This window comes from Puma concolor, chromosome E3 (genome assembly GCF_028749965.1).
Source record: "Puma concolor isolate L17-30 chromosome E3, mPumCon1.1.hap2, whole genome shotgun sequence".
NCBI classification, from domain to species: domain Eukaryota; kingdom Metazoa; phylum Chordata; class Mammalia; order Carnivora; family Felidae; genus Puma; species Puma concolor.
This window is the reverse complement of record NC_141682.1, coordinates 26087581-26113232: the sequence shown is the minus strand read 5'-3', so window position 1 is coordinate 26113232 and position 25652 is coordinate 26087581. Positions and strand designations below refer to the sequence as shown.

Genomic DNA, 25652 nt, shown 5'->3' with positions numbered 1-25652 from the left:
AATGTCTCAGATCTCTCAGATAATTCTGCTGATCTCAGCATTTAGGGTTCTTTTTAAATTTTTTAATGTTTGTTTGTTTTTTGAGAGAGAGAGAGCACAAGAGGGAGAGGAGCAGAAAGAGGGAGACAGAATTCGAAGCAGGCTCCAGGCCCTAAGCAGACAGCAGAGAGCTTGACATGGGGCTCGAACCCATGAACCGTGAGATCATGACCCAAGCCAAAGTTGGACACTTAACCAACCGAGCCACCCAGGCACCCCTAATTTAGGGTTCTTAATCAGAATTTTATCAACTCCATGTTTCCATGAAGAGATTTCTGGAGTATGTATGTTTGGTTCTCTGAAGCTTCCCACATTCAGGAAAAATAAAAAACCCTGAGGACCTTTCTTCTAGTGAAGAGGCAGAGAAACCGAAAGACACATTAAGACCCTCAAACAACTCTTAAAAAATGAGAACAAACTGAGGGCTGATGGGGGGTGGGAGGGAGGAGAGGGTGGGTGATGGGTATTGAGGGCATCTTTTGGGATGAGCACTTTGACAATTTGACAATAAATTTCATATGTTAAAAAAAATACATTCAGAAACTGTATTTGACAACAAATTTCATATATTAAAAAAAAATACATTCAGAAACTGTTCTAAAAAAAAAAAAAAAAAAGACCCTCAAACAGCCTTATGTCTTTGCTCAACTATGAACTGACCAATGGAATGCCCTGAAGTCACTTAGAGCCAAAGAGCTAAATGAAAGAGTTAGTCGAGAAGTAATATATAAAGAATTTGATTTTTATATTCCTTAGGATTCTCTTTTAGCTGGCTCTGGGGGAAAACAGGAAAGTGATAAACTAGAAATTTTTTGGACATGGTTGTTGGAGCTACACATTTAAGATTCTACATCATAACATAGCCAAGTCATTGGCAGGGAGGCAGCATGTGGCAGTGAAAAATGCATGGGTTCTAGAGCCAGACAGACCTTGGCTCTGCAATGTCAAAGAGCTGGATGATCTTAGGCAAGTTACATAATCTCCAGAGGGAGAGACAATGGTACCCACCACATAGGAAAAAACAAGATATCTAAAGGACCAGGTCACAACCCATGGTACATAGTAGGCATGCAACAAATGCTGGTTTTCTCATGTCTCCTTCCTGAAATTTCTGCCCATTTGTTGCAGGTTAGTAGAGAAGTATTTGGGTTCCATTTCTATCACTGATAAGTTGTGAAACCTTGAACTAGTTGGGTTTTTTTTTTGATGTTTTTATTATTATTATTATTATTATTATTATTATTATTAGAGAGAGAGAGACAGAGTGGGAGAGGGGCAGAAAGAGAGGAAGACACAGAATCTGAAGCAGGCTCCAGGCTCTGAGCTGTCAGCACAGTGGCTCAAGCCTTTTTGAACCTGAGAGGCTGTGATGTTAGTGCTAGGAAACAGCACTAGGAAAGAAGCAATTAAAGTTCAGTGGAAGTTACAGCAAAACAACAGGAAATAAAACACAAAGGAGTTTAGCCAAATGGCTAAAGGTCTAGGTTGAAGAGTCCCATCATCTGTGTTCAAATCCAGGCTCCACTATTTTAGTAGCTATCTGATTTGGGAGATCTTACTTACCTTCTTTGTATCATGGTTTCTGTGGCCATAAAATGAGGATAATAATAACCTACTTTATAGGGCTGCTCTGAAATACTGACTCGTAGCAAGTGCTCTATTAATATAACTGCTGCCATCATCATCATACCATGTGTCTCTTATGAAAGGAAAGCTAGGTTGTGGTTGAGAATGAGATGCCTTTTATTTTCTGCATTGAGATGGATGCCATCAATTATCCAGCTGGCACAGAGAGGCTACCCCTCGGTTTATCCAGTGCTTCTGGGGCCTGTCTGTTGGGAGTTCAATGGAGAGGACATAGTTGGTGGAGTGGCCTGTGGTGGAGAGGATGCCTCTTCGGGCACTTGTTTTGTAGACTGGACATACATAAATGTTCTGATGTGGAAACATTGCACTTTCCCCAGGTTTCAGCCAAATAACGGGCAGTGGATCATAGAGAATTTTGGGGAAAGACTCCTCAATCTGCACTGTTTCCCTGTCCCAGCGGGCACCTTCTAAAAAGAGTCCTTTTATGTAGGCCCCATCTTCTGGGTTACTCTCCATGACTGTTTCTTGTGTGGTTACCTGGAAGAGAGAGAGCTGTAAGTTCTATTACCTGCAATTTCCCTAAATGGGGCAGCATCAAGAGATCAGAAAATCTGTTGCAATGTCTGCCTTTCCCAATATACATTTCCCAGGACACTGTGGCTTCTGTGATAATACTCCTGCCTTCACAAATGAACCAGGTCTGATTCCTAGTCAGCATGCTGTGCTCCTATATGGTAGGCATAGAGAATGCACTAAAGTAGGAGCTGGGGGATCACATTAACTGTAACTAGCTTAGTGACCTTGCACAATTGGGACCTGGATCCATAAAGTGAGAGGTAAGATTCAGATGCATGCTGGTAAAACAGCTGTCTGGCAGGGAGAAATAAAGCCTTGATTTGCAGTTTTTGTCAATTTCTATTGTGTACATGTTTCAGGCTATTAAAACTATGTAATAACCAGCTCCACCCGGGTCTGGTGAGTTGATATGAGCCAGCTCCAGCACACCACTGTTTAAATTCAGAGGTAGTAAAGTCAAATTCCTTAAGGTGAGTGCAGAAAATGGTCCAGGTGTAGGAGAATAAGGAGTGGTGGGGATTATGATGAACCAGAGAAGACAAGCTCCATTTAAAATCATTCAAATTCTCTTTCTGTTGTTGTGAATAGAATATTTTTCTCATTTTTACTCCTAAGTACTTATTGCTAGAATAGGAAAGGCTATTGGTTTTTGTATATTTAACCAGTATCCGAGTATCCAATCACCATATCAGTATTCTGATACCTATTATCTATCAGTATTCTGACAGGTGTAGTTTTAGAGTCTTTAGGGTTTCTAGGTATACAATCATTTCAACATCAAAAAAGATGGATTTATCTATTTTCCAATATTTATCCCAGTTATTTTGTTACCTTATTGCATTAATTTCAGCTTCATGTTGCCTTCGAAGATTATCAAGTTCATTCATAAACTAAATTAAGACCTATCAACCAGTCTGCAACCTCTGGACAAGATGATCTTACTCTTTTCTCTCCATATATGGACAAAGGTGATACTTGATTATTGGTCATTCCTTTGACTTCACTCCAAGGAAAGCACTACCCAAGACCATTAACATCTTTCCAAATGAAGAGTCCACCATGATAAATAAACAATAGGGAAGCATGCTTTAATTTTTCTTGGTATAATGGTGGCAGAGTTTTTCTCTGGAAATATTCTTTATGTATACACAGCAACAAAGCCTTGGGAATTCTCTGATTCTGTCTGGAATAAATTTTGGAGCTATTTTTAAGCCATACTAAATACTTCACTTGTACCATCTCAGAAGCATTTGTGCCTTAACACATCCAAATGTTTGGACTCATTAAAAAACAGGCAACATTGCTTTCTCTGGTTGGTCCCTTGAGCTGGCCTAACCCAAAGTATGTCTACCTCAAACTCAAATCCGATGTGGTCAATGGGGATGGTGTATTTCCGGGCATAATTCTGAGAAACACCGGTCAAAAATGACTGTGTGAAGTAAAATCCAGAGATCCAAAAGACCACAGGGGGCCCATGGTCAATCCATTCCTGGAGAGTCACAGAAATAAAAATTCAAAATCAACAGCACATCAAAGATAGTTCAAAGGCAGGTAATGTAAATGAGTTCCGTTAAGAAAGATGTTTTTTCTCAAAACAGGTAGCCCTCTCAGTTTAGTTTGTATTTTCCCACTTTTTTCCCCCACTTTTGAAATGAAGGTACAAACATATATTTCTACTTTAAGAAAAGCACAGGTGCAAGCTGGTGTCCGGGTATAATAGACATTGGCAGGGAATGTAATGGTGGAAACTATGTGCCTTGCCTAAACTGAGCAACAGCCACTCATCTCATAATAGTTGCCATGCAGGAATGCAGGCTCATTGTTTCAGCTCTTCCTTTTTTTGCAGGACAAACATCTGGATTGTTACGTGTAATAATTCAATGTTTACATGCTATCTCAAAAAATTTTAAATTAGGGGCACCTGGGTGGCTCAGTCAGTTAAGCATCTGACTCCTGATTTCAGCTCATGTCATGATCTCACAGTCATGGGAACAAGCCCCGCATCAGGCTCTGCACTGAGCATGGAGTCTGCTTGAGATTCTCTCTCCCCATCTCTCTCTCTGCCCCTTCCCTGCACACGCTCACACATGCACACTCTCTCTCTCTCTCAAAATAAATAAATAAACTTAAAAAAAAATTTTTTTAATTACCAGGCAGCCAAACCAAATATATCTATTAGTCAAATCTGGCCCATGAGCCACTAGTTTGTGACATTTATTCTAGTTCTGACTCCCGCCCTCAATTCTGGCAAGACTGTTTCCAGTAGATGCTCAATCCATTTCAGAATGTCCTCTCTACCTGAATGCGTGTGCCAGGTGCCCAGCTGCCCCGACTCCCAGGTACCTGGAAGAAGGCCAGGCGGGCCAGCAGGTCAGCCACATAGCCCCCCAGGGGCTTTAGGGATGGGTAGGACTTGGCCATCCACATGGCTGGCACTTTACCCACGATCACGCTACTGAAGACATCCTCCAGCTCTGAGGACATCAGGACCTGTCCTTTGATGGCTCGGCCAAGATCAATGAGGCTTCTGCGAACGACCTTGGTCAGCCTGCAAGAACAAAGGAGCTGGCTCAGCCAGCTTCTCCAGCTTTACCCTACCCAAATACCCTGACTCAGGTCTCCTTTCACTTTTCCCCTCTTTGAAAGGTCAGACAAGTAATATACATTCATGATGGAAAAATTATAAAGATGAGAAAAAAATGAAATCACCTGGTATCTCACCACCTAAAGATAACTTTGATGTTTATCTTTCCAAATTTTTCTATATGTAAACATAAATTATTTTTAATGGTATTAACTATATTACTTTTTTGTAATCTGTTTTTCTCTCTTAGCGTATAGGGAGCATCTTTCCAATTCAATAGAGACCTAAATCATCCTTTTTTAATTACTACAAGGTATTTCATTTTATTTAACCATTTCCCTATTGCTGAAACATGTTATTTCTAGGTTTGTTATCACTGTTAACAACATTGCTAGGAACATCCATCCATATCAATCTTTGTGGAAACTTATAATGATTTTCCTATGAAAGGTAGAATTTCTAGGTCAAAAGGTAATACAATTTGAAGGGGTTTGATCCATATTGCCAAAGTTCTTTTCATAGATTATGAGGTCCATGCCTGAGAAAAGGCAGCCTGGGAGATGCCAAGATTGCCTGCCTCTCTCTCTGGCCTCTATGTTTTGAGGCCTAGCTAAGCCCAGAGGGAATTCACCTGAGAGTGCCAAAGAATATGCCACCAGAAATAACTTGTCATCTCTATCAATTTTTGGAATCCCAGCCAAGTGGATATGAGAATGATCATATGCAAGAAAGGGATTCCTAGACGCGTAATCACTTAATATTCATATTAAGAGGAATTTAAAGGTCAGAACTTTGGTTCATGTGCTTGGCTAAGGAGTCAAGGGGCAAAGTTACTATCTGAAGGATTATTCCACAGACCTTTGGCTATTACACCTAAAGACTTACTTGTAAGAGTTTTTCTATTTTTTTTTTTTAACTATGTGCTCTGCTAGTTTCAAGGTTTTAGGAAGTAACATTTGCCTCAGAAGACACAGTAATGATTCCCCTGAACTGGAAACTGAACTGTCACCTAATCATTTTGATATTCTCATACCACATGGTGAACAGGCCAAAAAAAAGTGATTGGTGAGGATGTGGGGGTAGATTACTCAATGTGATTAATCCTGACCGTCATTGGAAAATAAGATTGCTTGTTACCCTGTTCTCTTCTATTACAATGACCAGTGGTAAAGGCTAGTGAAGGCCCCTACAACCACTAAGGAAGAGTTCCTGTGACCTTAGGAGAGGATGGATGGCAGAAGAGCAAAGCCATTAGGCTTGGCATCTGGATGACTGACAACTACATCCCATCATGCAAAGTATCTGACTCACAGCAGTGCTGCTGCATCCTTAGCTCACACCCTATACTTTGCTTCGTTCCCCCATATGGTCAACTGTCTGTTGACTCTAGAGTTGACTCTAATCCTAACACTGAGAAGGCAAGGAATACTTAGATGACATTCTTCCAGTTCTTTAGTACTTCAGAGTTTAGGGATGTCCCTAAAACTAAGCAATGATCAATGAGGCAAAATGGAGACAGTAACAGATGGAGAGCTGGGAGCAGTGAGAACCTTTGACTTGAAGACAGAAGTGATGAGTTTTCTCATTTGGTATATATGGTCTTTGAGAACGCTTTCAGTTTTATTTAGAAGTCAAATCAAGATGATCTATTGGGTTCTCTGCTGTAGTAACTAGAGAAGTAAGGAGGGCCAGAGACCCTTAGCTCCATGGCCAGCCCATCACACCCCTTCTCTACCTGTGTGGTAGGGGCAATGGGATAAATTTCTCTCCACCCTTTTCTATATTCGCCCTGATTTCACATATTGGGTAAGTGTATGGGCTCTGGAATCAGACAGCCTGGGTTCAAACTCCAATCTGTCACTGAATTACTGTATGACCTTGTGCAAGTTGTATAACTCTTCTGGGTCTGTTTTCTCACCTTTAAAATGGGGGCAGAGGGATTACTAACTGTTCCTATTTCAAAAGACTATTACATGGTTTGAATGCAAACACATACATGGTGCTTGGAGCTATACCTGGCACTAAGGGCTCAAGAAAAGTGGCTCTGATAATTACTTTTACTATGAGTCTGCTTGGTATTGGTTTTAAGCTGATTTTACAGGTGTACTATCAATGACTGGAAGAGAATGACTAGAAAAATTGAGTTAAACTTGGGTCAACACATGCTGGGATGGTCCTATTCACAGCCCTCCCCATAGGTGGGGCAAACCACTTATCAAGCACTTATCAAGTGCACATGTCAGTTACTGCCCATGAGATCATACTCCTACACTCCCACTCCAAGGATCCAAGTAAGACCATCCAGCCCACCTGTTGAATCTGATGAGCTCCTGCCTTAGGACAGTGTTCATGGATTCCTCATAGACCACAGGGTACAACTTCACGACCACTTCCAGGTCAAAGTCTTTGGGAAGCTTGGAGAGTATGTCCTGAGCCAGCTCCTCAATGACTTCCTTAAAGTACAGACGTAGAGAGGTGAATGAGAAACAAGGCCTGTGCACTGTGGCTTTGTCTGGGTAAACCTGAAGCAGTGAGCATTGGTCTTTTTAATCACAGCCTACAGGACCTTCCTGGGAACTCTCCTACAAAAGCCAATTCTGCCTGGGGGAAAGGAGGTCACTTACCTCTCTACCAGTCTTCTTGAAGGCATCACCTCTTGGCCCAGAAGGTAAAAAAACCTAAGCAATAAGAGCCCTATTCTTACACCTGAAGCAAGGTTCTGACGGCTGGATAGGTAGCCTCAGGCAGTGCTGAACCCAGCCAAACTCCTCCTAGGAGAGCATCTCCCACAGCTCTCTCAGCCAGCCCCTCATAACCAGCTCATGGTACAGATGGGACTCTTGCTCAGTGCCAGTGACTGTATAGGACACCTGGGAAAGCGGTAAGCCATTCCTCAGCATCGAGCAAGAATAGCCCAGGGCAAGGGGGTTGGCCAAGTAGGGGAGGGGACAGGCCTAGAGGAGCAAGGAGTAGGAACTGGGTGTGGGAGAGACACACAGCTCTGCCATCCTGTGGATCTGAAAGGCTTGGAACACACACTTCTTTCCCTCTTCTCACAGTGAGGGGAATTTCCATCCCTAAACTGAAACCAAGCAGGCTGCTCTATCTTTATACCTATTATCATTTATGGCACTATGAGCCAAATCAAGAGAAACCCACAGCTGAGAGGGCTTGAACATGGAGTAGCTCAGAAGATGGAGAAGGGAAGGGAAGGATAGGAAAGAAGAGGGTGTGGTGGAGTCAGGAGATGGCAGTCCTGGATCTGGCTCTGCCTCTGAGTTGATGAATGCTTTGAAGCAGGTCTCTTCCTCCCACTGGGCTATTTCACCCCCATCTGTAGACTGAGGATGGTGGACCAGGTCTGTGCCTCATAAAGCATGGACTGCAAGAGGCACCCAAGCTGTTTCTAGGTGTTTCCAGGACATGGAACACATCATGTTGAATCACATGGTGATAAAGTCATTCTCTTTCCAAGTTTCAGCTGCCTTTCTCTTTTCATTCTTCTCAAGGACAAAGTCTCAGATCAGTGCTAACTAAACGCTCTGTAACACTGGCTGATCCTCCTCTTTTCACAAGCAGCCAGCAGGGCCTCAGCAACATAATCTGCGAAGAACCTAATAACCGTTTAGTTTTCATTTTCTTTTTGTGGCTGTTGTGACTTTATGGAAGTGACATTGGGTTTCCATTTATGGTACTGATGTGCAGAGCTTTTTTAAATATTTTATTTTTTAAGTAATCTCTACACCCAATGTAAGGCTTTAACCCATGACCCCCAGATCAAGAGTCGCATGACATGCAGTGTTTAAAAGAAATGTTTTTAAGAGATTTTGTTTTAAATATTATGTAAATGGGGGCGCCTGGGTGGCGCAGTCGGTTAAGCGTCCTACTTCAGCCAGGTCACGATCTCGCGGTCCGTGAGTTCGAGCCCCGCGTCAGGCTCTGGGCTGATGGCTCAGAGCCTGGAGCCTGTTTCCGATTCTGTGTCTCCCTCTCTCTCTGCCCCTCCCCCGTTCATGCTCTGTCTCTCTCTGTCTCAAAAATAACTAAACGTATTATGTAAATGTCGTATAGATGACATATGGGTAGAGCAATGACTCCTGAGGGTTATATAGGAGCAGCTGACAATCTGGAAACACTGCTGCTCTTCCAGCTCTGTATTTAAGGACTCTCAGCAGGAAGACCAGAGCACCCATGCCCCATGGAGTCTGCCAAGCCTCCGATCGTCGGCCTTCTAGGTTATCACCCACAATCCTGCATGACCACCAGACGGACAACTGTCTGTGAATGGAATTACGTCTCCCACCCAAAGCCCAATTACCTGAGGGGACTTGCCACTCCCTCCTGACTGCCTAGGGAGGGTCAGCAGCACTCCTTGAAACAGCTGGTTGGTTTCCTGGTTGTCCTTGGTGATGTCAGCATTCTCATGGAGGCCAAAGACTTCTGGGTGGGTTGTGATGGGTAGGTTCCTAAGATACTCGATATAGGACTGGAAAGGAAATGTTCAGTTGACACAAACCCAGGTCCTCTGGGGTCCCAGAGATCACTCAGGGCTTAGCTGTACCCAACCCAAGCAAGAATCACATTGGATTGGTAGCACAGGCCACATCTGCCCACCAACCCACACACCAACCAACCAACCAACCAACCACACACACACACACACACACACACACACACACACACACACACGGTGAACACACCCCAAGCTGTTCCTCATACAGTCTTCTGGGGAGTGAGTATGAAGGCAGAAGGACTGAGTATCTCCCCTCCCACCCCTAGCTTCTCCCTGCTCCCCCTGCAGTTCTGGCTTTACAGTCAGACTGAACTGGGTTTGGATCCTAGCTCTACTGAAAACTGTGTAACCTTGACCCCTAGTTTCCTTATCTGTAAATGGGAAGATAAGTGAAGTTACAAAGTAATAGGCCTTGGCATATAACAGGTGTTTAATAAAAGAAATCCCTCTTAAAGCTCTTACAGATTTCCTGTTTTCTTCTTCCTGTTCTCATTCTCCCATCCAGTTTTTCTGTCCTTCCCCTTTAGCCACTTTCTGAACCTTTGTTTTCAAGTAGCAATTTGCAACCAGGTTACTACCAAGGCTTCATTTTAACCATCCTTCCCCTTAACTCCCCAAGATGGGCCCCACATTTTGAAAAGATCTTGTCTATCAAATACCCAGTTTTCATTCAATAATAATAATGTCTCTCTTAGAGGCTTTTTGGAATATTGGAAATAACTTATGGTCCCAAGTCAGGAAGCCCAAAGCTACCCCTGGCTCTCCTTGGCTACGCCACAGCCCCTAGCCACATGGAGACTGCCAAGCCCCTCACCTGGTAGGAGCCATGAGGAGGAATGTAGTAAGTGTCTCCAGGAGCGAGGGAGTAATGGTCCTGCTCAATTTCCTTACAGTAGAACGTGGACAGAAGGGATAGCAGGAGACGCCTGTCTTTGTCATCAGTCACTCTGCCCCCATAATTACATTCCCCTGTGGACAACCAACAGGATTGTCACTGGATATAGTGACAAGGATATATTGGATATATTGAGCTCAAGGAAGGTCATAATGAACTTGGTCATTAACCTAAAACAGAGGATTCTTCCGGCCAAGAAACTCTGCTTAGATGCAGGGTTGCTGAAACCAATGCTCACATTGGGATGAGATCAGGCCTTTTTGGTATTATGTTTGCCACAAAAATAGTACTTATTCACCACATTAGAAATTAGGAAGTAAAAATAAACTGAAAGAAAAAACCAATACAATCACCAATAATTCCATCAAAGGTAACTGTGAACATTTAGGCATCTTCTTCATGTGTGTGGTTGTGTGTGTGTGTGTGTGTGTGTGTGTGTGTACATACATGAAAGGCATTACATAAAGGTGGTTCAGGGCAAGCACTTTGGCATAAGACAGTCCTGGGTTCTAATCCCAGCAGTTTCTCATCTGTCGAGAAGCAGAGATAATTGCAGTACCCATCTTACAAGGTTGTGGTTAATAATGCTTATAAAACATTTAGCACAATATATAGCACACAGAAAGTATTCAATTTATTACAGCTATTACAAATAAATATATTTTTGAAAATTGTGATTATCCCATACATACTGCTTTGGGATACTCCACCCCCATCATTAATATCATTCTCTGAGACTCAGGTTTCTACACTCAGATTTCTACAAAAATAATTAGGTAATTCTTTGGAAGCCACATCAAATCCATCTTGCCAAGCCCATGACGCATTTTCTAGCTGGTCCAGATTCCATAGTATGTGGGTGCCACCTGGTATTTGGTAGTTAATGGACAACACACTAGTCTTCAAGGAGGAAACACATCTGTGTGTATATGCGTGTGTGGACACACATATGCAGGCTCATTTCCAATTCCAACCATTCCAGGAAGACACAGGTCTACAGACAAGAAACAGGAGGTATGGCCTAAGGTGGGGGCAGGAGGCCTCAGCTTCTTTTGGTCTTGGAGGGGTCTAAATGTGAAGGAGGAGGATATGGGTGGCTCATTAAGGGCAGAGTAAGGGTCTATTTACTTTTTGAGTAATTTGAGCCCTGCAGATGCTGTTTTACCTTAAGCCAGACCATCTAGATTTCTGAGGCTCTCTCTATGGACTTTTCCAGGCGTTTAGCAAAGTTCAGTTTGAACATTACGGTTGGTCTCAGCTATAAACAAGCTTTTGATAGCACTATATTAAATATAACAATTAAAAATATAACATCAAAGGCGCAGTGGTTTTCCCTCACTGAAGTCAGCATGGCAGAGCTCGAGGGCACCCAAAAGTGAACCCAAGTAAAGGTAAATCTCAGGCACAGAGTCATAGTGCAAGGTCCTGCCACCACACCCTTATCAGCAAATTTTCCTCCAGGGGATACCCTTGCAGGCTTTGGGTTTTATGTTTGTGAAGGAAGGTGGATTTCTTTATAGCTACTTATAGGTCTATTCTGGTATCAAGAGCACAAGTGCCTATGGGAGCCAGGATGTACTTTTGTCTTTTTTTAATATTTATTTTTAATTTTTTAATTTTTTTAAAGGAGACCAACTATTTTTTAAATTTTTTTAATGTTTATTTATTTTTGAGAGAGAGAGAGCATGAGCAGAGGGTGGGCAGAGAGAGAGGGAGACACAGAATCTGAAGCAGGCTCCAGGCTCTGAGCCATCAGCACAGAGCCCGATGCAGGGCTTGAGCCCACCAACTGTGAGATCATGACCTGAGATGAAGTTGGACACTTAACTGAGTGAGCCACCCAGGCACCCCTACTGTTTATTTATTTTTGAGGGGGGGGGGTGGAAAGAAAGCACACACTCGAGTGGGGGAGGGGCAGAGTGGGGGTGGGGCAGAGAGGGAACAGGGGACACAGGAGCCAAAGTGGGCTCTGTGCTGATAGCAAAGAGCACAATCTGGGGCCTGAACTCATGCACCGTGAGATCATGACCTGAGATGAAGTCAGAAGCTTAACCGACTGAGCCACCCAGGCACCCCTTGCTTTTGTCTCCTCTAAGGTCTCTACTCTCCTTGCCAAGGCTGGGGGTACCAGATGAATAATGCATTGACTTTGGCCCATTGAATGTGATAACCATTGTTCAAACAAGACCCGTCTCTTTGGTTAGTGTCAGCATAGAGTTCTAATGATCATCCACATCTGGTTTTTCTTTCCTTCCAGGCACATAGGCAAGTTACACTTCTCTGGGTCCCTTGTGGGGGCCAGGTATGGGAGACAACTTCTTGTGCATTCAATTCCTGGCATGAGCCCTTCAGTGCTATTCCTGTGGCAGTGACCACACAAGTATGTGCTGAGACATGGCATCAAAAGTGGGTGGAGCTTCTGCTAGCTGGTAGATAGATAATCACAATGAGCACAGACCCCTGCCATTTCACCCCAGACATGTAGAGTGGCTGAGAAATGGACCTTAGATGTCTTACACCCTTGAGATGTGGGGGCTGTTGATTCTCCTGGCCTAATTAGCCTATGCTGACTGGCCTAGGTGGAAAGTGAGTCTCCTCCAGTGGGCTGACACAGTCAGGGAAGGTTGCTTTATGGGCTCCAGGAAGTCCCATACTAAGACCTTATCCTAGGGCAAGTATGCACTCATTCTGCATTCTGAAGAACAGCCCTGGCATATGCTTCTGCGTGACCTGAAATGAGAGGAAAATGACTCACTTCTTTAGAGAAGTTCTTTCACCAAACTAATATCCACTGAGCTTATGTTGTGCATGTCACTTGGGGTTTCATTTTAGGGGACAGCGTACTGCGTTAAGTAAGGTCTACATGACCTTTTACAACCGAACTTAATCACTCTGAAGTATGATTTCTCAATCTTAGCAGTATTAACAGGTTGTACTGGATAGTTCTGTGTGGTGAGGGCTGTTCTATGCGTTGTGGGGTGTTCAGCAGCATCCCTGGCCTCTACCCAGTAGCATCTCTATTTAGTGGTGGCAAGCAAAAATGTCTCCAGACATTGCCAAATGTCCCCTGGGGGACAAAACTGCCCTTTGTTGAGAACCACTGTTCTAAGGCCTCAGTCTCATTGACTCTAAAATGGGGTAACTAACATGAAGCTCATAAGGTTACTGTGAAGACTCAAGGTGATGATTGTGTATATATGGAGCATCTTCCACACAATCGGGGAAAGGATCCACACAAACTCCTTAACATATGGAGCTGAGGAAGGAACTTGTATGTAATCTTTAAAAAAAAAATTTTTTTTAATGTTTTTATTTCTGAGACAGAGACAGAGCATGAGTTGGGGAGGGGCAGAGAGAAAGGGAGACACAGAATCTGAAGCAGGCCCCAGGCTCTGAGCTGTTAACACAAAGCCCGACAAGGGGCTCGAACTCACAAACCGCGAGATCATGACCTGAGCCGAAGTCTGACGCTTAACTGACTGAGCCACCCAGGTGCCCCCGTAATATTGAAGACACCAGGGTTTTCCAACTGTGCTTCATTTTGACCTTCCGCCATGGTATTCCACTCGCTTTACCCATCTATATTTTATCTCCTATCTCTGGGCCTACATGATGTGTTCCATGAGGGAAGCAACCAAGTTCTATCCATTTACATTCTTCTATATCATGTACTAGTAAATATCTGAGTGACTAATAAAAGATCACTGTAGACTGCTTTAATATAAAACAGCAAGTGATGTTTTCACTTTAGGATACCTGTGCTAGGAACGCTCTCCTTCTTTTTTCCCACTGCCTACCCTGCTTTCTTCTTCCACTTGTAAAACTCCTATTCATCCCTCAAAACCCATCCTTTATGCCTTCAGGAAGTATTCCATGATCACCCCCTACCCCATCCCTGAGATTTAATCACTGCATTGCCTTTCGACTTTATAAATGTTTCCCTTGCTGAATTTATGACTGTACTGTCATTTATTTCTTTGTATATATTTTTTCCTTTGTGGACTGTGAGCCACTTGAAGGTAGGAATTGTATCTTCGTTTTTTATAATATCTGTCATGGTGACCAGCATTAGTAAGAGCTCAATGTTTGTTGAAAGAATGATTGAGTAAATAAATGAATGGAGGTGGAACCAGAAGAGCAGAGGGGTGGACTAGGATACTGGACATTTATAACTGCAAAGCTTCCTCCCAGAAATACCTGTCAGGTAAGTCAGAGCATCAAATGGCACCTCCTTGTAGTCGTTCAGAAACATCTGGATCTGCCGCATACTAATCCGCAGGTCAGATTCATTGAATTCATAAGGAATATTCCAGCCTGCACAAAGCATAGAAGAATTAGAGACTTCAGTGCCAAGAGCTCATAATTCCACTCAGACATTGAGCTGTAGGGTTAAGCATCATGTGGAGCAGCAGCCTCTTTCAGTCCCATGAATATCAAGTACCAGGCCAACTATTAGCCCTGACATTTACTGCCAATGTGGGAGCCATTCTGCCTGAGAAAACATCCATTCTAAAATCAATTTTCTTATGGATCTCCCCATTTGTTAAGGTAGATGTTAATATGCTGGGATTTGTGGAATGAGAATAATTCACCCTGGCTGGAATACTGTGGTAATGCACAGGGTTCCAAAAATAACACTAAAGCATAGCTAGAGAGCAATATCTTATGATTAGGCAACAGAACTAAATCAGCTTGGAGAATTCCCCTCCTCATGCTCATGGGAAAAATGGGATGGCCAGCCTTGAAGAAACTATCAAGGGTATTTTCAAGGGTATAATGATAAATGCCCAGAGGGGCTGGAAAAGTGACATAAATATGTGAAGTGGGCACAGTGTAAGACAGCAGAGTTCAGTGGGATGTGTGCTCAGCAGGGACATTTAATTTCCTCCTGCACATTACATTCAAATAAAAATTTAGCAAAATAAAAAATTCGTGTTCTGGCAAAAAAAACACAACTGGCCTGTTGGCTCCAAGCCAAACTCTTACATGGATTTTTGGAGATCTGGCATGGGTGGGAGAACAGTGGTGGGAGAATATGGTATATGAAACACAGATGTGGTGGGAGTGTCCAGCCCAGGCTGTGTCATCCCTGTACCCCTCAGTGGAATGGTCAGGTGGTCTGGGAAGCTAACAGGGGCTGTGGGTGGTGGGAGAAGGAAAGGAAGAAGATGCTCAGAGAGAATCGCCAAGAGGACAGTTTGCCTCCATATTTAAGCCAAAAGAACAGCTGAAAATGCATTGCCTTGGGCCATTTCAAGGCTGTTGAACAAAATCAGAAGTAGCCCAACCTTTAAACCATGTGGATATGGAATCTGTATTTAGCAGTTGGATGTTCTGCTCTAACAAGAGCATTAAGTTAAGATAAAGTAGTAAGTTAGGCCATGGACAGGATATGTTAATAATGAAATTTATTTTTAGTTTTTCAAAAAGAAGCACAGGCAAATGTCCCAGTTGTACTTCCTTCATTGTTATGCACATGTTTAGAGAACTACTCAAAATTTCATAAATTACCTGGTGACAACTCCCTGGAAAATGGCCATTGTACCTAAGATAGGCAAATACTCACCAAAGGGAAGGGCTTACAATTTTTTCATTAACATATTACTTCAATAATTAGGAGACCTCTAATTTTGGAGCAACATCTCTTTTCTTGACATTGATAGTGACCTAATTATAGGGTTGTCAAATTTATCAAATAAAAATACAGGACAGTCAGTGAAATTTTAATTTCACTTAAACAAATCATGTTTAGTCTAAGTATGTCCCAAATATTACATGGAATATACTTATACAGCATTTTACTGGCAACCTTATCGGAGTATAAACTTGAACACATATCTGCATTTGTCTGTGATCTGTGCCCCAGCAGCCTAGGTACACTGTCATCGCTTACCTAAGGGTCCAAAGTTTCTCCTTTCTTGAACAATGGCGTGGAAGAAACATAGCCCGAACAACAGCTTCTGCCATATGACTGCCTTTGTACAGCTTTGGAAAAACACGGGGTCCGAGATGGGGTCATTGAGATAGGAGCGCAAAAGGTTGGCCCGCAGCCCTTTGGGGGGCTCATTGGTCATTTTGATCCCATTTTGGAGAATGCTGATTGGAAATTTCTCTGATGGATAGCTGGTTAACCAGAGTCTGGAAGAACAACAGATCTAACTATTTAGAGCAATGCAGTAAGTTATATTAAAAAGCGATAACAAAAAATAATAGCCACCATTTATTAAGCACTACTGGATGCCAAACACCATGATAAGAATTTAATGTATGTCCCTTCCTTGACCCTCTCAGCCACCCTATGTGAAGGGATTAGCTATTCCCTTATACCAGGGAGGAAACGGAGACATGCAGAGGTCAACTGGACTTTTCAAGGACACACCACTTAGAAGCAACTGAAATGGGATGTGAACTCAGGGCTCCTTGACTCCAAAGGCCATCTTAAACACCACACCATATTCCTCCCCTGCAAGACTACCTGAGAATCTACTAGGTCAGTACGATACCTGGCACCCCAAGAGTTGCCAGGAGGGAAGGGAAGAGGCCATAAACAGGTAGATTGAAGTCCGACTTCAGGCTGCAGTTAGGTGATATTTAGCTCATACCATGCAAACCAACACAAGGCTACAACATAGTTTGAAGTAGCTGCCAACTTTAAAAAAAACTGGGACTTTCTTTTAAAATTCTAGATTCCCATCTTCCCTTTAAAATAATGAGAAAATCTGAACACAAGGGGCCTGCACTCCTGCATGGCAATAGTCACTTGGTATTAGGTAGTCACTGCTCTTCTCTAAAGGTCATGCATGGGCCTCTAGTTCACTGCAGTCCCCACCACTCTCCGTTGATGTCCAACACTGAGGCTGACTGCCCATGATGACTGCCACTGTACTGTGGGAACTGGAATATCTCCTGTGGCCAAGTCCTCTTCATTCATATATGTTATTCCTGGCTCCTATAGGCACTTGGGGTAATAACTTTTGTGTTAGGATCATATTACAGAAGACCATAATATCAGCATAAATAACTTTTTGTTCAATGTTCATTGTATCATTGATGGTGCTTAATCAAGCCACCATCCCAAACCAAACAGAATTCTTGAAACTAATTGGATTCCTTTAAACTCTTCTATGGATTTTATAGGAGTCTTACATGTATATAATAAACCATTGCCTAATCTGGCTTTGTAAATAAACACCAAACACTTTCCTATTTTCAGGCAAACATGACTAAAATGAAAATAACCAGGGGCACCTGAGTTAAGCATCTGACTTTTGCTCAGGTCATGATCTCATGGCTTGTGAGTTCAAGCCGTGGGTCGGGCTCTGTGCTAATAGCTCAGAGCCCGGAGCCTGCTTTGGATTCTGTGTCTCCCTCTCTCTCTGCCCCTCCCCCACTTGTGCGCGCTCTCTCAAAAATAAACATGAAAAAGAAAGGAAGGAAGGAAGGAAGGAAGGAAGGAAGGAAGGAAGGAAGGAAGGAAGGAAGGAAATAAACACGAAAAAGGAAGGAAGGAAGGAAGGAAGGAAGGAAGGAAGGAAGGAAGGAAGGAAGGAAGGAAGGAAGGAAGGAAGAAAGAAAGAAAGAAAGAAAGAAAGAAAGAAAGAAAGAAAGAAAGAATAACCAGCAAACTTTGTAGCCTAAAACAGGAGTTGGCAAACCTTTCCTGTAAAAGGTCAAAGAGTAAATTTTTAGGCTCTGCAGGCCATATGGTTTCGGTTAGAACTACTTATATTGTGAAAGCAGTCACAATAGACAGGATATGAATGAGCATGGCTCTATTTCAATAAAACTTTATTTATGGACACTGAAATTTGAATTTCTTTTTTTTTTTTTAATTTTTTTTTTTCAACGTTTATTTATTTTTGGGACAGAGAGAGACAGAGCATAAACGGGGGAGGGGCAGAGAGAGAGGGAGACACAGAATCGGAAACAGGCTCCAGGCTCTGAGCCATCAGCCCAGAGCCTGACGCGGGGCTCGAACTCACGGACCGCGAGATCGTGACCTGGCTGAAGTCGGACGCTTAACCGACTGCGCCACCCAGGCGCCCCTGAAATTTGAATTTCATATAATTTTCATGTGTCACGAAATATTGTTGTTTTGATTTTTTTTCAACCATCTAAAAATGTAAAAACTCTTCTTAGCATATAGGCCATACAAATCAGGTAGCAGGCTGTATTTGAACTACAGCCTGTAATTCACTGACCTCTTGCCTGGAATAAGAGAACATTTGAGTTGAAAAGGGCTTTGAAGTCTGTCTGGTTCATGTCATCATTTTGTATATGCAAAAATTGAGGCCCAGTTTTGCTAGGCTTTAAAATTCACACAAAAAGTAGGTAGCTCTTTCCAGTATTGATTAAAATTCCACAGAGCCCAAGAAATACAGGTTAGAGCAGCATGGACATTGGTGCCTACACTACAGGTGAGATTTCTTCCATGACAATTTTAAAAATCAGATTTACTGACATTTAATCTACTTTCCCAGACACATCTCCTATTATATCCCCCAACAACTTCTCATAGTATATACCCCATATTCATAGAATAACTTCTCAGTGTTTCCTTCATATGCATCTTTGCTTTTATAGATGCTATCCCTTCCGGCTGGAATGTCCTTCCTGCAAAACTATCATCTTTCAAAACCCCAGGCAACTGTTAGGCCTCTAGGCACTCCCCAGCTTTCCCTTCCCTTTTCTGTGCTCCATGGTTCTTATTCAAACGAGTACAGCAGGTACTGCGTGGCATCAACATCATTCATCCATGGTCTGTTTTCTGCTAGATGAGAACTGCGTTTGCTCATCTTAGCACTCCCAGCCACCAGCATGACATCTGGAGCTCAAGATTGGAGCCCTGAAACAGGTAGTGGTGGGGCAGCACCTCACCTGAATCTGATGTTAGTGCTTTCAGGAACAATCACCTCCTCACAGATCTTCTCCAGTGTAGGCATCCAGCTTGTGGCCAGGTGGCAGTTCTGTAACACCACCCAGGTCCCATCTTTGATGGCAGTGTTGATCATTTTGGCAGCAATTGAGCCTTGGCCTTGGCCAAGGGAGATGGTCTGTGTTCTGGTGCCTCCCATGCCAAGATCATCAGCAAACTTCAGCAGGCCTGAGACCAGGAAGAAAAGGGTTTTTTTGAAAGAGGACAGGCCAGCTAAGACCATATTAACAGGGACTGTGCAGAAAGAAGGTCTACATCAAAATTCTGGACTCGGAAAGAAACTCACTGGCTTCTGTCAATTACAAAAATAAGCATCTCTATGGGGAAGATTTAGACTTCTTTTAAGAGGATGAATGAAGCTACTATTGATTCCTCTTTTGTTCTGAATACATAGACATTCTTTTTTTTAAGTTTTAAAAAAATGTTTATTTATTTTTGAGAGAGAGAGAGAGAGAGAGGGAGAGAGAGAACATGAGAAGGGGACGGGCAGAGAGAGGGAGACACAGAAGCAGGCTCCAGGCTCTGAGCTGTCAGCACAGAGCCCAGCCTGGGGCTTGAGCCCACAAACCACAAGATCATGACCTGAGCCAAAGTCAGATGCTTAACCAACCAACTGAGCCACCCAGGAGCCCCTCTAAGTTTTTTTTTAAAGTAATCTCTACCCCCAGCATGGAGCTTGAACTCATGACCCCAAGATGAAGAGCCTCATTCTCTTTGAACTGAGCCAGCCAGGTGCCCCAGGCATTCTTTATTTAAAAAAATTACAAACTGAATTATACAATACAAACAATAACAACAACAAAAAAAATAGAGTCTGAGAGACAGAATTTCCCAGGTGCCAAAAATGAAGAGGGAACTCAAAACTAAAGAGATGAACACACAACCAAAGAACTAGAAACTGGGTTGTTACAAATGTATTTTACTAGGAAAATAGGCATTTGTACAGTGAAATTTCAAGTAAGTCTCTTTCTCTTTTCCTCTGAGGCAGCCAATGTTACTAGCTTTTTGTGAATCCTTCCAAACATATTTTATGCATTAAATAAATGCATATATACTATTATGTGAACTGCAGAATACTACATTTGCTTCTTTCACTTAGATGTTTTCCACATCAATACAGGCACAGCTCAGAGATATTGTGGGTTTGGTTCCAAACCATCGCAATAAAGTGAATGATGCAATAAAACGAGCAAATGATTTTTTTTTGGCCTCCCAGTGCATATAAAAGTTATGTTTACACTACAATATTACCCATTAAGTGTGCAGTAGTATTATGTCTAAAAAACAATGTATGTACCTTAATTTAAAAATATTTTATTGCTAAAAAATGCTATCATCTGAGCTTTCAGTAAGTTATAATCACTGATCACAGATCACCATGAAAAACAATGGAAAAGTTTGAAATATTGCCAAGAATTACCAAAATGTGACCCAGAGACATGAAGTGAGCAAATGTTGTTGGAAAAATGGCACCAATACTCTTCCTGTCATCTTGGAGCCTGTGGCGGCCTGCTGGAAACAGGACTCCTAAAACGACAAATATGTCTGGAAGGCTGTGGTCCAAGGCCAATTTTCTTTGGAACCAGAGGGAGCACACGGCACTTCTTAAAATTGAAGGTGTTTATGCTCAACATGAAACTGAATTCTATCTACGCAAGAGATGTGCTTATGTGTACAAAGCAAAGAACAACACAGTAATTCCTGGTGGCAAACTGAAGAAAACCAGAATACTCCAGGGAAAAGTAATTCATGCTCATGGAAACAGTGCCATGTTTTGTGCCAAGTTTCAAAGCAACCTTCCTGCTAAGGCCACTGACCACAAAAATCTGTGTGATGCTGTACTCCTTAAGGATTTAAACTTAACTGAGAGGTACCCGGGTTGCTCAAATATTCAACTTCGGCTCAGGTCATGATCTCTCAGTTCGTGAGTTCAAAGCCCCACATCAGACTCTCTGCTGTCAGTGCTGAGCCTGCTTCAGATCCTCTGTCTCCCTCTCTCTCTGTCCCTCCCCTGCTAGTGTGCACACATGTGCTTTCTCACTCTCAAAAAATAAGTAAACATTCCTTAAAAAAAACTCTCCTTAGTTAGACATTCTGTCATTAAAAAAAATACATACATACATACATAAATGTGTAGATTTGTTCTCTTAAAAAAATAAGAAAAGTGGAACTGATAGGTTGCTTGATGCAGGGTTGCCACAAACCTTCAATGTGCAAAACAAACAAACGAACAAAAAACCGGATCTGCAAAGTGCAGTAAGGTAGAGCACAATAAAACAAGTTATGCCTGTACATACAGAAAAGTCTTATTCTTTTTCATGGTTACATAGCATTTCACGATTGGAATATACCATACTTTATTTAACCAATCTGGATGTTGGGTGATTGTGGACACATAACTTTTGCACTCATAAGAAATGGGGGGCTAGAACTGAGACTTTTGTAGACAGTTGGGACCTTCAAAGCGCTGCACCTTTACGTTAAGGTGGCCAGAAATCTGGCTATTGGTCTAGAAGCAATGCAGAAGCTCATTGGTGGAAAAAATAACTCTCTGCTAAGAAAACAAAACACTAAGCCTATGCCACATGTGGATGAAGGGTGTGGGTTTATAGTACCTGTGGGTGGGATTCCCCAACTGAGAAATTTCCCATAAAATTGATATAGAATGGGGGCACCTGGGTGGCTTAGTTGGTTAAGCGCCCGACTGTCCATTTTGGCTCAGGTCATGATCTCATGGTTTCGTGAGTTTGAGCCCCGTGTCAGGCTCTGCACGCGCCTCTGTGAGGTCACGCACTCCGTGTGACAGTGTGGAGCCTGCTTGGGCTTCTCTCTCCCTCTCTGTTTGCCTCACCCCTGCTCATGTTGTCTCTGTCTCTCTCAAAATAAATAAATAAACTTAAAAAAATTGATCTAGAGTGGCAACCCCCCCTGGGGCATCAGTGTTTGCATATGCAAAGTCGTTCTGTTAGGGCACTCCTAAAACCCAAGGTATTAGGAGACTCCCACAAAAGAACACAAGATTGCTGATTGTGAACTCACAATAAAAAATTACAAGCTACGTGAGGAAATATATCACTATAAGGGATAGCACATAAAACAATCAGGAGAATTAATACTCCACAGATTATATATGAACTCTGTTATGAGCCCAATTATGTCTCTTTCTTTTTTTTTTTTAATTTTTTTTTCAACGTTTTTTATTTATTTTTGGGACAGAGAGAGACAGAGCATGAACGGGGGAGGGGCAGAGAGAGAGGGAGACACAGAATCGGAAACAGGCTCCAGGCTCTGAGCCATCAGCCCAGAGCCCGACGCGGGGCTCGAACTCCCGGACCGCGAGATCGTGACCTGGCTGAAGTTGGACGCTTAACCGACTGCGCCACCCAGGCGCCCCTGTCTCTTTCAAATCCATATGTTGAAGCCCTAATTCCCAGGACCTCAGAATGTGGCTGTATTTGGAGATGGGGTCTTTAAAGAGGTAATTAAGTTAAAATGAGGTCAACAGGGCAGGTCCTAATCCAACAGGACTGGTGTCCTTAAAAGAGGAGGAGACTGGAACAATGACATACTCACAGAGAGAAGACCATATAAAGACATAGGGAGAAGATGACACAGGGAGAAACTGGCCACAAACAAGCCAAGGTCTCAGAAGAAATTAACCCTGCCGACGCCTTGATTTTGGATGTTTAGTTTCCTTGAGAGAAAATAAATCTCTCTTATTTAAACCACTGAGTCTTTGATATTTATTTATAGCAGCCCTAGCAGATTAATATAATTTCTGAAAAAGACCATGAATGAAATACATCTAAAAATCAATAAAGGAGGACCACAAAGCATAATAAAATTCACAGTCCTACGAAAAAAGAAATACATGGATTTGGAATAAAACAAATAAAACTTCTAGAAATGGAAAGCACTGTCACTGCAGATAAAAACTCAAAGTACTGATTAAAAGCACAGGGTAGAGACAGCCAGAAAGAATTAGTGAGCAGTAAGGTCTGCAATCAATGATCCATCCAGTAGTACTCATATTGTGGTTTCCAAATCCTGTGGCCTGTTTTGAAAGAACTGGAGTTCCTTAGAGAAATGTCTGTACAAGATGAGCCCAGAATACATGCTAATTCTATACGGCAAGGATGCTATATAAAACCACCGGGGTTATGTGAAAACTACTAGGCATGAAGGGGCCCCTACAGGCTAGAGACTGAATGATTTGAAAACCAAAAAGAATAGTAAATAATAAAACACCACCATGTTTGAAACACCCACTATGTTAAAATCTATGCATTCACAATGGCACAAAGAAAATCTTATTGCTTAAGTAACTTCACAGGATACCAGGGCACTAATTTATTAATATGAAGTTTGAGAAATCAAGAGAATGAACCAAGTGTCTATTCTGCTGGTCCTTTTTGAGCTATAGTCAGAGTAAACCAAAGAGTTGACCAAGGAAATTTTTCTTCATAGAGGAGTTCCAGCGAATAAATGCAAACATAGTTGACAGAATTAAAATACCATTTTGTAGCCCCTAATGAAATAATGGATCTGAGGATTGATTTTTTTTAAGGTCACTAAAATCATCAGGTCAGTTGTTTCCAAAACATACGGGAATTATCTGAAAGACTTCTTTTTTCTTTTTTTAATGATTGTTTATTTTTGAGACAGAGAGAGAGAGAGCAAGAGAGAGCACGCAAGCAGGGGAAGGGCAGAGAGAAAGGGAGACACAGAATCTGAAGCAGGCTCCAGGCTCTGAACTATCAGTACAGACCCTGACGCTGGGCTCAAACCCAAGAACCATGAGATCATAATCTGAGCCAAAGTTGGACACTTAACCAACTGAGCCACCCAGGTGCCCCTACCTGAAAAGCTTCTAAAACACAATGCCTGGGCCTCATTGACAAAGATTTTAATTTAATTGATTGAGGGTGTGGCGTGCACATGGAGGTTTTTCTTAATCTACCCCCTGCCCCTCAAACTAGGTGATTCCATTGTGCAGCCAAGATTGAGAACCATCACATTAGCTGTGAGGCTGATGGGAAACTTTACAAAGGAAGCAGAATGGGAAGGTGGATCACAATGACAGTGCCTGAGTCCACTGATAAAACTTAATCAGAAAGGGAAAGACAATCAGATAGTATATGCTTCCTGGTGTGAGACACTACAAGGGACACAGTACTGTGAGGTCTCCTGGGAAGTTATCCAAGTTAAATCTGATCAGGCCTCTAGCACAGACAGGAATATGCAACATATGCCACTGGACACAACTGGCCCATCCTTTGCCAGCACATCATCATTTTACAGACCATACTATGACCTTTCCTCCATTTCTCTTTACCTTTCCTGGTTTACCCTCATTGCTCTAATTTAAATCTGCCACATAAAGGACATAGGGGTTAAAATAAAGCTACTAGAAAGGGACCATGAATTTATCTTTGACAATAACACTGTGGTATGGGAGCGTGGAAAGGGTACTAGTTCGTTTCAGCTCCCTCCTCCGACCTCCTCCCTGGTGCACAGCTGCCAGCTTTCCATCCAGGTCAGGGTAAGTGTCAAACACCTCAGGGGTTGCAAAAGAATGGCAACCTTGTCATTTGCATTTCTGGTACTTTTCTTCATTCAGCCACAGAGAAAATGAAAGCTTTGAGATCCAGCAGAACAGAAAACAAATCTATTTCTGTCAATAACTCATACCTGTTAATATGCAATAATTGATTTCTGGAAAGATACACAAACCAGTAATAATGGTTACTTCTGGAAGGGTTAGGAGGAAGATATACCTTTCACTCTACACAAGGGTTTCTCAACCTCAGCACTACTGACATTTTGGGCCAAATAATCCTTTGTTGTGGGGGACTGTCCTGTGCACTGCAGGATGTTTAGTAGCATCCTTGGGCTCAATCTACTGGATGCTAGTAGCACCCCCTATTTGTGACAAAAAACGTTTCACCACTTTGCAAAATGTCCCTTGAGGGGGCAAAATGGCCCTGGTGGAGCCACAGTCCTATACTTTTCCACATTGATTTTTTTTTTTTTTTTTTTTTTACTATATACAGTTATACACAGTATTAGTCATTACACTTTAATTGGGGGCACCTGGGTGGTTCAGCTGGTTGAGCATCTGACTCTTGATTTCTGTTCAGTCATGATCTCACAGTTCATAAGTTTGAGCCCCACTTTGGGCTCCACACTGTCAGTGCAGAACCTGCTTAGGATTCTCTCTCTCCCTCTCTCTCTCTCTGCCCCTCAACTCACACGCATGCACAGGCATACACTCTCTCACTTTCTATGTTTCTTCTTTTTTAAATGTTTATCTATCTTTTTGAGAGACAGAGAGACAGAGCACCAAGTGGGGAGGGGCAGAAAGACAGGGAGAGACAGAATCTGAAGCAGGCTCCAGGCTCTGAGCTGTCAGCACAGAGCCCGACATGGGGCTTGAACTCCTGAACCATGAGACTATGACCTGAGCCAAAGTCGGATGCTTATCTGACTGAGCCACCCAGATGCCCCCTCTCTCTCAAAATAA

General features: G+C 42.5%; 1 protein-coding gene across 3 annotated transcripts in view; it reads right to left on the bottom strand.

The window, feature by feature from the left end:
• Nucleotides 1-1758: 1758 nt before the first annotated feature.
• The window catches only part of DNAH3 (dynein axonemal heavy chain 3), a 170910-nt gene continuing 147016 nt past the window's right edge, over nucleotides 1759-25652 (bottom strand). For 2 of the 3 annotated variants that reach the window (XM_086692831.1, XM_086692832.1), the window contains 9 exons: nucleotides 19072-19297; nucleotides 16088-16332; nucleotides 14392-14508; nucleotides 10114-10268; nucleotides 9105-9272; nucleotides 7097-7239; nucleotides 4546-4750; nucleotides 3554-3691; nucleotides 1759-2163 (listed from right to left, as the gene is read on the bottom strand). In XM_086692831.1, coding sequence (XP_086548957.1) covers nucleotides 1810-2163; nucleotides 3554-3691; nucleotides 4546-4750; nucleotides 7097-7239; nucleotides 9105-9272; nucleotides 10114-10268; nucleotides 14392-14508; nucleotides 16088-16332; nucleotides 19072-19297 — 1751 coding nt within the window. In that variant the 3' untranslated portion in view covers nucleotides 1759-1809. The remainder of the gene's footprint in view (nucleotides 2164-3553; nucleotides 3692-4545; nucleotides 4751-7096; nucleotides 7240-9104; nucleotides 9273-10113; nucleotides 10269-14391; nucleotides 14509-16087; nucleotides 16333-19071; nucleotides 19298-25652) is intronic. The other variant, XR_015245692.1, reaches the window with a different exon arrangement.